Below are 12,694 nucleotides of genomic sequence, written 5' to 3' on the forward strand. Positions count from 1 at the left end.
CGGCTTTCCCAGTAATCTCCCTTCTTCTGATGCCATAATGGCCAACTCCTTGTATTGCAGCAGCTCTCAACCTCTTCCTCTGTGAAGCTGTATGTGGAAATAGAGTGAATGCTTAATTCGGGTGCAGCTAAATTTCTTTTTCACCTAAAACACTTACTTAAACATGTTATTTTCTTGGGGTGCCCTGCCTGAATTATATTTTGGTTTTTATGCAACCAACCAGGAGCTTAGACAGTAGTCCACTACCTTTTAGACACAAACAAGCTCATTTCTTGTTCACTGCAGATCTGAAAACATGAGAACAGAGGTTAGAAAATGCACTGAACCTTAAAAGAAAGGATAAAATCAAGCAGTTTTAAGGTCTGGTGATTTTTTCCTCCACAGCATGACATTGCACAAATTACACTGAAACTGTGGGATGAAACTGTGTCAGTAGTTAGTATACTTGACTGCCTTTTGAGTGTTTTGCAGGTGCCAAAGTTGTTCAAGGCTGCTTCTTCAATTATGAAGCACAGTGAAAAGGAACATCAATTTGTATTATAATCTGACTGGCTTGTTTTAGCAATTTTAATCTATGAAAAATTGGGCACTATACTGGCAATTAAGCAGGAATTCATATTTGGATATCAAGGTTTGTTATTTATGTGAAACCTGTCAAAGCAAGCCCAAAGGAAAGATTTTTAAAGCTGCGGGGCTTAAAGTGGTGAAACTTTACCATGTTAGGTGAGTTTGAGTAGCAAAATAAAGCATACTAGGCAATGCACTTTAAGTGAGAATTAAATGACAGTATGGCAAAGTACATTTTTTAAACTGGGAAATGCAACTAGATACCTGGAAAGGTATGAGGGCCACGCAGACTAAGGAATTTTACAAAAACACCTACCAAAATCTCCAGTATTGAGGACTGCATATTAAAGGACTGTAAAGGTGAAGAAGTTTTTTCTGTTTTACTACTCAAATAACAGGAAATGTTATTTCAGCCATAAGATCTTATTTTATCTGCCTGAAATTACATCCCTATCTACAGCCTCTAATACAGGCAAGAGGTCTCTAACTACCGATCTGAAACTTGTCTCAGCTACAAAGGTGAGAAGAAGAAATACACCCGAGTTTCCTCTACTTGGCAGGATTCTTCATCTTTCTGCAACTGCTTCCATGTGTGTTTCTGAAGAACTGAATTGTTTGTACCGCTGTGGTTCATTAGCATTTTTCAGGAGAGTGTATTCTAATTAATGCCTGTGAAATAAATGCTTGCTTTTTGACCATTTTAATTTTCCACAGACAGAAAGTGACAACATAAATTTAGAAACCAGAAGTCAAACCAACCTAACGGTAAAATGAGTCCTTGTTTGTTTCAGTCTTTGACTGAGAAATGTGTTCTAACTTGACATATGGTAAAAAAGCACATTAATAAAATTATCTAGCTATTCATGTATGTTGGGGGAAGGTTATAATTCAGAATTCTGCTTGCAGATGTTCTGTCATAACAGAGAAAAAATGATAAAGATTTTTCTCATGCAAGGACTACACTGAGGAGCATCTGAAACTGAGTCTGACCCTAATTAAATAGATTGTCTGGTAGGAAAGCAAAAATCTTCAGGTGACTCCCTAAAAAATATATTTACTGTATTTATTTTGGGTTTAACATTCCAATATTATTTGTGCAGTAAGATGATAAAGACAACATGAAATTTTGCTATTTCACAGACAGAATGGTGACACATGGAAGTAGAGTAATGACAACTGGGAAGAATCTGGTTACAGTAAACAGCAGTGCCAGCAACCCGGAAAACGGAACACTTGATTTTTTTACTCCTTGTAAGGATTACCAGTTACTATTAACTGGCTAACTGAAGGAAGATTATAATAAAATCAAGAAGTAAAAAGTCACATTTAATGTTCCTCTGAAACAGAGGAAAGCTCAGATCCTTAGTGTTACAAATTAATACATAGTTCTGTGTATCATTTAGGGAATTGGGTATCACTGCAACTAGGGTGTTTAGGAAATGCCCAAATCAAGCCAGTTTCAAGCTTCAAAGGAAACAGATGTTCATTAGCAGTTCATGTTACTAATAATTAGTTCTTAATTACTATCAATCACTATTGCTACATATACAAAACAATCAGTCCTTACATCTACCCCAGATGAACTGCAAGCACACAACAGAGTGGAGCTGGTGTTCATCAGCTACTTAAGCGCTGACGGCTGCACTCCATGGTGGTCCTCAGTTACCAGGGCCAAGGCAATCAAGCTTAAGAGCCCCTTGCAAGCTATTTGCCTTCTTTCTTCTTTACTCAGTGAACGCTTTATACTCTCTGTCCCTGATTCAAACAAATAGGAAGTGATCTCATTTGCTCTTGATGACTTATTTTGGGGATGAGGGCATGTTCAGTCTTTTGCTTACTCTGCAGGTGCCACCAGACACCTTCTTGCCTGCTCTGCAGTATTGCCGTGGTTTTACCAGGCATCTTTCCCCATCTGTTTTGTTGTTTGGTTATAGGTTTTGAATTGTCACTTCTTAGGTAAGCTTGATTTTACGTATTTAGTGAGGCTTTAAGAAAACAGCAGGAAAGAGTGAACTAGGAAACTGCAAGCTTATACAGGATCACTCCATTTCCTGTGAAAAATCACTGAGTCTTCCTGAAACGCATTTTCTTGCCTCATGAAGGAGAATGCTCTTCAGTCATACTGGTTGTACAAGCCTGAAGTCACCCGTTGTAAGTAAAATGGCTGAAGCTGCTTCCTATGCAAAGATACATTGTAGAGGAATGAAGCTGGGTTATTTAGCATTGATAATATACAACTGTGGGCTGGCTTCAGGGTGTCAGGTTGGCAGACGTACATAAGGTGCAGGCGTGGCTGGTTAAGTGAAGTGGTTGAGAGCCAATGAAGGGAGAAGCAGAGAGAAGGGAGAGAACACGTGCCCTGGGTGAGGTGAGGAGAAGGCAGCAGAGGGACTGGCATGTAAAAGTGTGTCGGTATGTGATGGCAAAAGACCTTGTTGCAGCTTGAAAGTTTGGAGAGTGCTGTGACAATACATCATTTGCTTTTGAGCTATCTCAGCTATCGCCCAGCATTTAAGTGCAATCTGAAATAAACCCAGTATGTTTAAATGAAACCAGCAAAGATCTGAGTGTTAATTGTAGGTGGATAAGGTCTGCAGCAGAGGGGGATACTTGGTAAAGCATCGGTCATCTCTCACTTTAATCCACACCAGCAAATCCGTCAGAGCCTTCAACACACGAATTTGGGGTACCTCTGTCCTGTGCAATCCACAGCCCTCTAGCAGACAGCCAGGCTTGCCACGCGGTGCTGCGGATGGCACCGGCAGCCCCCGCAGGGCAACTCGGAGCCGGCTCCTGGGGCGGGGGGCGCCAGGCCCGGCAGCGCGGCCGCTCCGCCGGCTGGGGCCGCACCGGGCGCTGCCCGATCGTGCTGCGGCCTGGAAGGGGGGAGCCCGGGCTTCGTTCTTCCTGCTCTGCCTGATCTACCACAAAGCTTACAACGAGGACAGGGAGGGGGGTTATCTCTGTTCTTCTTTTGAATCTGTTTTAATTTGTAAAAATAACCAAGCAGTTAGCAGTGTAGAACTGGAAGCTGACACTCCGGCACTCAGCGCGAGCACTTTCACCGGGTTTTACCTCGCTGGAGCAACGAACGTTTAACGGCCCGTGCGGCAGATCTCCAGGTTAGCTCCCGGTGCGGAGTAGCGAGGTGCGTTCGGCGGCGAAAGCCCGCCATTGCAGCTCTAGAATCTAGAATCTAGATCTTGCCTCGCAGGACGCAGGCGATAATTAACCCCCGGGTAATTGCCTCCAGCGGACAGAGAGCCGGCAGCCTCGCTGGGACGGGGAACCCGCCTCGCCCCTTGCAGGGCCCCGCCCGCAGGCACTGCCGGCACGCCGCCGCCGCCCGGCCACATCGGCCCCGCCCCGCCCCGCCCCGCCCCTTTCCGCGCCTCGCACCACGTCTGCAAAACCACCCGCGGGCGGGGCGCTCACCCGGAAGTGCTCCCAGTGGCTGGCCCCGCCCAGCGCGTGTGCTTCCGGGTGGCAGCGCCCTTCCCAGCCCGGCACCGCCGCCACTCCGGCACCGCCGCCCGCCGCCGTCTGTCCCCTCGCCTTCCGCCCACCCCGCTCCCCCCGCCCCCATCTCGGTCCGTGTCCCCCCCCCGCCTGTCTCCGCGCCGGGCCAATGCTGCTGCGGGGCTCCCGGGCCGCGGGGCCGTGGCGGCAGCTGCCGCTGTGGCTTCTAGTCGCGCTGGCGGCCTGCGCCGTGCGGGCCTCCGAGATAACCTTCGAGCTGCCCGACAACGCCAAGCAGTGCTTCTACGAGGAGATCGCCCAGGGCACCAAGTGCACCCTAGAGTTCCAGGTAGTCAGGCGGACGGGGCGACCTCACGGGGAAGCGCCGCCCCGGGCCCGGGCGCGCCGTGCTGGCGGAGCTGGGCCCAGCCCCGAGCTCGGCCCTGTGCCGGCGAGCGGTGGTCGAGGGGCCTGTTCGGGTGGGGGAGCCTCGCAGATTCCTTCGTTTACTGCGTGCTGCTCCGAGTAGTTAGGAGAAGCGCCCGGCACGGAGCAGCCGCCGAAGCCAGCGCGGTTTCCAGCTCAGCTGAGGAGACACTGCAGGCAGCCGTGTGCGCTGCGGCACGGGCGGGGAGGCGTGCGTTTAGTTCAGCGGGAAGTAACAGGCATAAATTTGGCCCTGGAAACCGGCAGCGTCTTTTACCCTGATCGCTGTCATGCAGTGCCCTGTCTGAACAGCCTGGAGAACACCTAAAGTGCTGCCCAGCAAGGTGCCAGGAAAGTAATTTCTGTGTTTTTTGTGAAGTAGTTGCATAATGAGTACGATACAACTTAAGGAGCTAATGCTTCTTGTTTCGGGGTATGGTTCAGGTTGGGGTTATTTAGCAAACATTATGAAGGTGATGAAGTACGTATGCAGGAAGCATCCCAGGCATATAGTAAGATGGGAGTCTCACTAAAAATAAAACATGCAGGCAAACTGACACTGAAGACTGTGGTTAACAGGCATGTATTGAGGCTGCGCGGTTTTTCTTACTTTTTGCAGTCTCTAACAGTTTGAACATGCAACCATCATGATAGATAGAGCACACTGTTCAGCTGTATTGAGCAAATAGCTCTGACAATTTTGGTGCCTATGAGTGTATCAGCAGGGCAGGAACCTTTCAGTCTGCAGCTTCAGCTGGTGAAGTCACTGGCTGTACAGCAGCAGCATGAGAGAGAAATCGTCCTTGACAATGGGATTCAGTTATCTTTGTAGTCTTTTGAAGGGTCTATGTGCTTCTGTTCTGACTTTTCCTCTAGCTGCTGTCCTGCTTTTAGTAGTTTGGGGAATGTTGCTACAAAATATTGGTCCTTATTACTCTGTCCTGCATGTTTTATTTCTTAGATATCTTATCCCTGCCCAAATATTTCTTGTCCCTGCCAGTTGCTTTCATAAAGCCTTTTCTGTGCAGTACTTTCCTCCCTGTTTTGAAGTGGATATCATTGTAGGTTGCTGGACAGATAAGCCTGCTGTTGTCACTTTTGTTGGTGATCAGAACAGAAGTAGCACTGTCAAAAGGAAAGTCTGGATGTGACCAAGTGCTGGTAGACTGAAATGCTCTGTGCTTTTGGCAGTATGTCTTAAGAGCTGAGAGGAAGCTCAAGCAAGCTCTGGGTAGGAATCCTAGGGGAACTTTAAAACTGTGGCAGATCTTTACCATGTACGTATAAATTGGCCTTTTCAGTGTGTATGATATAACAATGTGAGTGACTTCTGTGTAATTGGTAAAAAGCACGACCCTGTCAAATTTGGTATGATGCTTCAAAAATGAACCATCGTTTCATTATAGAAAAATCTTATTTTTGTTTTTTATTTCCAACCAGGTAAGCATTTCTGTATGAAAAACCCAACTACATGCAGATACCTGGGGAGAGACATCCAGAGATACAGAAATCCAAAGTGTTTTTTTCCTCTTTCTATCCTGTCATCACACTTTTGGAAAAACTATGAAGATACTGTTTGCTACCTGACTATTTTTGAAACTTCCTCTTTGCTGAGTAGCTACTGCTCAGATCTCTTGTTATTTCAGTTTTACCATTAACATTGTTGTTTTAGTAACTTGATACTTAAACTGATGTGAGTTTAAATAATACTATGTGAACTGAAGTGCAGATACTCATACTAAAGTATTTCAGTGATTTCTGCACACATATACAAGGGACATGCCTTTAGATGTAAATATGTTCCTCCTTCAGCGTGCTTTATCCTAAAATCAAAAAGTTTGGAGCAAGAATTAAGTGTAGAACTACTAGTGTAAGAGTCGTTGGAACACCAAGTGGTGAATATGTAAGCTACCGATGAGTCTATTGAGGTGGGATAGCTTGTCTACAGAGCAATATGCTGTACACCAACAATAATCAAAGCCTAAAAAACCCTGGAGACCATTATGCGAGTTGGCATTAGCCAGATGGGCAGGTTTCGAGAAAAATGCTGTGGCTAACTGTGCAGGAGGGAGGCAGTGGCAACACCCCCCCCACCCCCCCTCCCCATCATTGCTGGTTCACAAGCCCAGGTTGAAATACCAGTTCTACTGGTCTAACGCCATTCCAGCAGCCTAAAGCAGCTTGAGCTAATACGGTAGTTACACTCTTTTGGCCATACAGAAAGGAGCTGTTTTACTGCTTCTTAGCAATCTCAGCCAGCTGAGTCAGTTCCATGGAGGACTCACAGATACAGCAAACTGTTTTCGTTGCAGTAATGTCTTCACTGCCCCATCAAGTTTCATCTACTGTAGCCTTTGCTGTTGTACAATTATTTATAACAAACTAAAATTGCTCTCTTAAACAATTTGAAAAGATAATTGACATTATATATGCTGAACCTAAAGTATTTTGAATTACATTGTGTCTTCCATAAAAAAAAAAAAATTGCAGACTCGCTTTGAAAGATTTTCAAATTACATTTTAAAACATTAGTTAAAGAAAAAGGTTTTGCAGTGCCATGTGACAATTGATACTTCTTAGAAGAAATGTATAAATACCTGTTTTTTTAAAAAGGCAATTTTTTGGTTTTTGTTTTCAGGTGATCACTGGAGGTCACTATGATGTTGACTGTCGGCTGGAAGATCCCGATGGCATTGTATTGTACAAAGAAATGAAGAAACAATATGATAGCTTCACATTTACTGCATCCAGAAATGGAACATACAAGTTCTGCTTCAGCAATGAATTCTCTACTTTCACACACAAAACTGTGTACTTTGATTTCCAGGTTGGAGAAGATCCACCGCTGTTTCCTAGTGAGAACAGAGTCACTGCACTTACCCAGGTAAAATGCTATTGTGTTTGACAGTGGCTGTTTGGTGGAGGCAGTGTTTTTTTCAAGTTCAGCTGCGTTATGTATCTATATAATTTCTGAAAATTAATGGATTTGAGCTTTTAAAATAATCTGGATTACTACAAAGAAGCTTTCTTTCTGAAGGTTAGATTTGTAGAACACCGAACAGAGCTGAGAAGGAATCACCAATTGCTTAAGAGAAAATTAGTGTAGTAACTTAAACTCTAGGCTACTATGTTTTTTATTATTATTGTATTTCCAAACTTAAGAGAAACTTTCAGAATTGTTTTTATATTTAAAATAGTAGTCTTTTTGGGGGCAGACTTACATTGACTTCTCATATAACAGCCATTTTTGAAATGGAGAAGAAAATTCTAGCAAAATAAACAAATGAACAGAGTCAGCCATATTTAGCTGGCTTCTAGCTCTTTGTAGGACACCGTGAAGTATCAGAACATTATTATTATATTCTCAGGATTTTACAGTTTTGTACTTCTACCCAATCTAAATCCATCAAAACTTCCTTTGGAACACTTGCTTCATGAATTCCCACTCATGTCCTTACCGTCATAAAACCTCACTTTAAACAACCATTAAAGAATGCTGTATATGATTGTTATTTTGCTAGTCTGGACACAACAGTATGAATACCACTTCTCAAATGCCAATCTCACTTGAATTTATCTCATATAAGTCTGTAGTAGCTGAGAACTGTAATGAGTAGGTGACTTGCTGTGAATTCAGCTAGAGCTCTTTCTTCTTGTCACTCTTCTGCTTTGCTTTATTTCATATTCTGATTCTTGATCCTGGGTCTTTCCATCTCTTCTCCTAACTTTAGACTTCATTCTGTTCAGTCTGTGTGTTCTGTTACATCTGGTTTTTCTTTTGCTATCTTGGCATCAACAGAGGGATTTTGACAATGCAGAATGTGCAATTCCTGGCTCTAGCATCTCTGCAGCGCCTTGCAGCCTGTGGGAGAAGATATATGAAAAAGATAGTTTATTACTGGTTTGTAGCATATGCAATGCAAAGAAGGTATTTGGGAAAGGGGAGGTTCTTGTATTATGACCAAATTTGGGCAGCCTTTTGTAGGACAGTGAAAGGTAAATCCCTAAAACCAGAGTGACTCTCTGTTTAAATCCCTTGTGCAGACTAGGAGAGCTCTATAATTTATCAGCGAGACCAATGGCAGGACCTAGTTTGGAAAACCTCTTCCTGGATTTTGTTGAGAGTATCTTGGGCTTCTTCAGACACCTGTCCTGAAAGTCATTGACTTGGAAAGACAGTTAGGCACAGATACAAGTAACTGAGAGTGGTTCTATCAGGATGTTAAGCATTTCCTTTCATAATAGTTTGTGATGTTTAATCTTCAGGAAATAGTTATTTTAAGCCATAAAATAGTAAACCAAATTGTGATTGATCTCTTGGTGATCAAAACACAGTAAGGAGTACTGACTTTTGCTGACAGAATATAAATTGAAAGCGCAAGAAGTTTATGTGAAAAAATGGTCTAGGGCTTGGAAAACTGTTAATACTACCTCTTTTTTTTAATGAAAAGTGGCAATGAATTTTGGCAGTTTGTTAAGTATTTGTAATATGATTACGTTATGGAGCATTCAGGAACACTGAAAGGTAACGGAATTGTCCTTTCTCAGTTGTTTTTTGCATACGTGATTAAGAAGGTTCTCTTGCCCAAAGAGCAAGTTGAGTTCAGTAATACAGATTTTAGGATGTACAACTTGAGTGAGAATTATGCAATGAAGAATGTCATACTTGTGAAACACAGGAGCAATTAATATACACTATGTGCATTTTAATATTGTAGGCAACTACTTGTTTTCCTGGTATGTGTGGAATTAACAACTGAGAGATCACTGACATTTCAAAAGTGTTTCTAATGTTAATTTTGAAGCCAAATATACATGAATTTAAGATTTATTTAGTTGTTCTCAAAGCTTGCTGCTTTTTATTAGACCTAGTTTTACATGCTTGTGTGTTAAAAAGTCTGTTGCATTCCTGTGTTGTAGAGTTTGATCAATGTAGGTTAAATATTACTACATTTACAGTATTTCAATCTGACAATGGACAGGGTTAATCATTAGCTTGCAGAGTTACACAAATAGTAATTTTGACTACCAAACCACAAATCTTGCAGAAAAAGCACTAGAAGAATTCTTAATTCAGTGCTGTGTGTTTGTTTGCTTCTCTAGATGGAGTCTGCGTGTGTTTCAATTCATGAAGCTTTGAAGTCTGTGATCGATTATCAGACTCACTTCCGTTTGAGGGAAGCACAGGGCCGCAGCAGAGCAGAGGATTTAAACACGAGGGTGGCCTACTGGTCCATAGGGGAAGCAATCATTCTTCTTGTTGTTAGTATTGGGCAGGTATTTCTCCTCAAAAGCTTCTTCTCAGATAAAAGGACCACAACAACCCGTGTTGGATCATAACTAGTAGTGGTAATGCTTCAGGTCATTGTGTGCTACTCATCTGTAGAAACAACTGTTTTCCAGTTAATTGTAGTTACAAAAGATCTCAGTATATGCAACATTCAAATGTCTCTACCCCTCATCCCTTAAAAATCACGAAACAGACCCAAAAAGTTATGAAAGGAACACATGATTTGAAATACTTTAAAAATACTTTGGAACTTTACGTGTTTCCCAATTCCTGTATTAAGTATCTGGCAGTGGCCAGCCTCTGTATTTCTACTGATTTAAATCCAAACGGAGTTTGAATTTACCAGTAAGATTAACCATCTGCAGTATAACACTTCTAAAATAACCCAACAGTCTAGTGTCTGATATGAGAGACTATATATATATATATATACATACATATATATATATGAAAATTTGATTTGGCTTTTAATTTTCAGGATGAATGTATTGCATTATAAAAAAGCAAATGCAATGAAATGCACTGTTTTGACTTGCTGTTAAAAAATAATCCAGTGGTACCCCTTGTTTATTTGTAAAATTGTTGCAAGCTTGACACTACATCATGGTGCAAATTCTTCACCAGCCTGGTAAGTCACCATCTTCCAACCTTGCTAAATCTTATACTTTAGTATATTTGCTTAAACATACATTCTTCTGTATTAAAATAAATGCATTTCCTCTTTTACAATGTTTGTTTTACTGAACAAATTGTAAGCTGAGACTACTCAGGAAATCCACTTTCTGTATTCAAAAGCCCAAATCTCCAAGATTATTTAAAAAACATGCAATAAAATAGGAAATCCTCTAACTTTGTCACTGAAACTGCAGTTTCTGTACTCATACATGTTGCTGCTGCTTTTTGGATTTGAGACCAGAAGTAGCTTGGTTTGTTAAGCAGCACAGCACCAGCACTGGATGAGGTTATATTATGTGTTAGGCACATACAGAGCTTTTTACTGAATTGTTTTCCTGTTAAGAGGCCAATTTGATATTGATACTGCATTGCACAAGTGCTGTAAATTTTACTTTTCTGTGTGTGGTGCACTGATACGTGATGGCCTTGTGCATCTAATTGCCACTTTTTTTGCTAGTGGTTGGGAAATGTGTTTCAGGTTATCTTTTTGGTAGACTTATAGTTAAATTTTTTCCACTGCTCATGTCTTTAGTAGCTTATGTACTGTAAAGTCTTGTTTTATTTTGATGTGTAAGGTAGTAAATATTTGTACATATAAGTAGCTTGAATTGAGCTGGTCAAAATAAGGCTAAACTCCTTCACATGACTCTGGGGGAATGAGTAGACTGACCAATGCTTAAGTGCACACAAAGTAAACTAAGGTGAAAAATCTTGTTATATATTACCGGCTGAATCAAAAGATGCTTCTTAAACAAGTTCTCAGCAAGCAGAGAAAGAATGCTAAACCCTTATTAATTGCCTGTATCATTTGTAGCAAAAATTCAAATTTGCATGTACAGGTGACACTTGAGCGGTCTGAAGAATTGGTCTAAGATGACTTGATTTTAAAATGTTGTGAACCAAATGACTGCTCCTTTGGAAACTGAGGAAAAACCTCAAACAGCTGAAAAATTATTTAAAAGGTTACAGGGGTATTTAAAAGCTTAATGTGTGTAAAATTCTGGACTGCATGTAATGTTTTTCTGTCCTGTACTGAATTTTGCATACTGCAGTCCCATTTTGGGATGCAAGCTTCTTGGAAATAGACTCACAAAGGCCAGGAAACAGAAAAAACCCAGTGCTTTCTTACAATACAAATCTGTGCCTGCACACAATATTCTTGACTGTACCTGTATGCTTTATTCTTGTGTTTCAGAAACTGATACATTTTGTGCTGCATTGCATACAATAATGAAGCAAGTGGTACACTTTGGGTGCATATTTTGGATGAAAACATGATTTAATTTTGATAGTGTCCACTGTTACCTTCAGGAATTTGAGTATCGCTTGTGTAGCTTTAATCACAACAACAGCATTTGTTTTAAAGATTGAGATATATTGGTTCCTTTTCCACTGAGTGGTTCTGTGTGCTGTCAAAAGTGGTAAACAATGGGGTAAAACAGATACGTCGGCCATGACATACACGTTTCTTAATTCTTTTGTAATGTTTGAATATGTGAAGTGGGAACTGTTCAGCTCGGTATTACTCCCACTGCAGAGGTTTAGTGGACTTGACATTTGCATTAAAGTTAGGTATCCAAACCAGTCGTCTGGTATCCTGCTGCATAATATGCAGCAGTAGATTAAAAATGCCTTTATTTTTGTGTTACTAAAACCACAGCACAAATACACATGTTTAAACGTAGCTGTATATAGTTTTTAAAGTAAGTGACTGAATAGGATATAATAAAACACATGCTAACATGCAGTGGTTGGAGAAATGCATTGTGACTTTTGGTTAAAGCTGCACCTTTTTAACATATGAAGAGAACAGTTTGGTTAATGATGAAATACACAAGCAAATGTCCTGTGTTAAAGGGGATATAACTGTGTTTTTAATTGCTAAAGACCCCAATTTTCAGCTATTCCTCAGATGTTTTATGTTTACAGAACTTTTCATGTCCTGGAATGTCAGTTTCATTTGGGGGGACAAAAATTTTAGTTTGAATAAGACAAAAAACAGACCCTGTGAACATTGTATGGGAAAATAAAAATTAATATATGAATGTGGTCTGGTTGTTCTGTTTGCATGTGGGAGTGGGAGCATTATTCTTCAAAAAAACTTTGAATAATGATTTGAATAGTCAGCTTGTGTCTTAACACATCAGAGTTGATCTGCCATCTGACACTTGATCATTACTTCTGCTGCTTACATCATGAAGTGTATCAGTTCACTGGTATTCATAGTTAGCTATGCTTTCAGGTCACTGGAAAGTCACAAGTTTCAGCAAGATAGTG

General features: G+C 41.2%; 1 protein-coding gene across 1 annotated transcript; it reads left to right on the plus strand.

Annotated features, from left to right (window-relative positions):
• Nucleotides 1-4,069: 4,069 nt before the first annotated feature.
• On the plus strand, nt 4,070-12,462 carry TMED7 (transmembrane p24 trafficking protein 7). The gene is made up of 3 exons (XM_080372427.1): nt 4,070-4,375; nt 7,091-7,336; nt 9,556-12,462. Exons 1-3 carry the CDS (start codon nt 4,196-4,198, stop codon nt 9,790-9,792), a joined length of 663 nt encoding a protein of 220 aa, XP_080228553.1. The 5' UTR covers nt 4,070-4,195; the 3' UTR covers nt 9,793-12,462.
• The last annotated feature ends 232 nt before the right edge of the window (nt 12,463-12,694 follow it).

This window comes from Falco punctatus (genome assembly GCF_963210335.1).
Source record: "Falco punctatus genome assembly, chromosome: Z".
NCBI lineage: Eukaryota > Metazoa > Chordata > Aves > Falconiformes > Falconidae > Falco > Falco punctatus.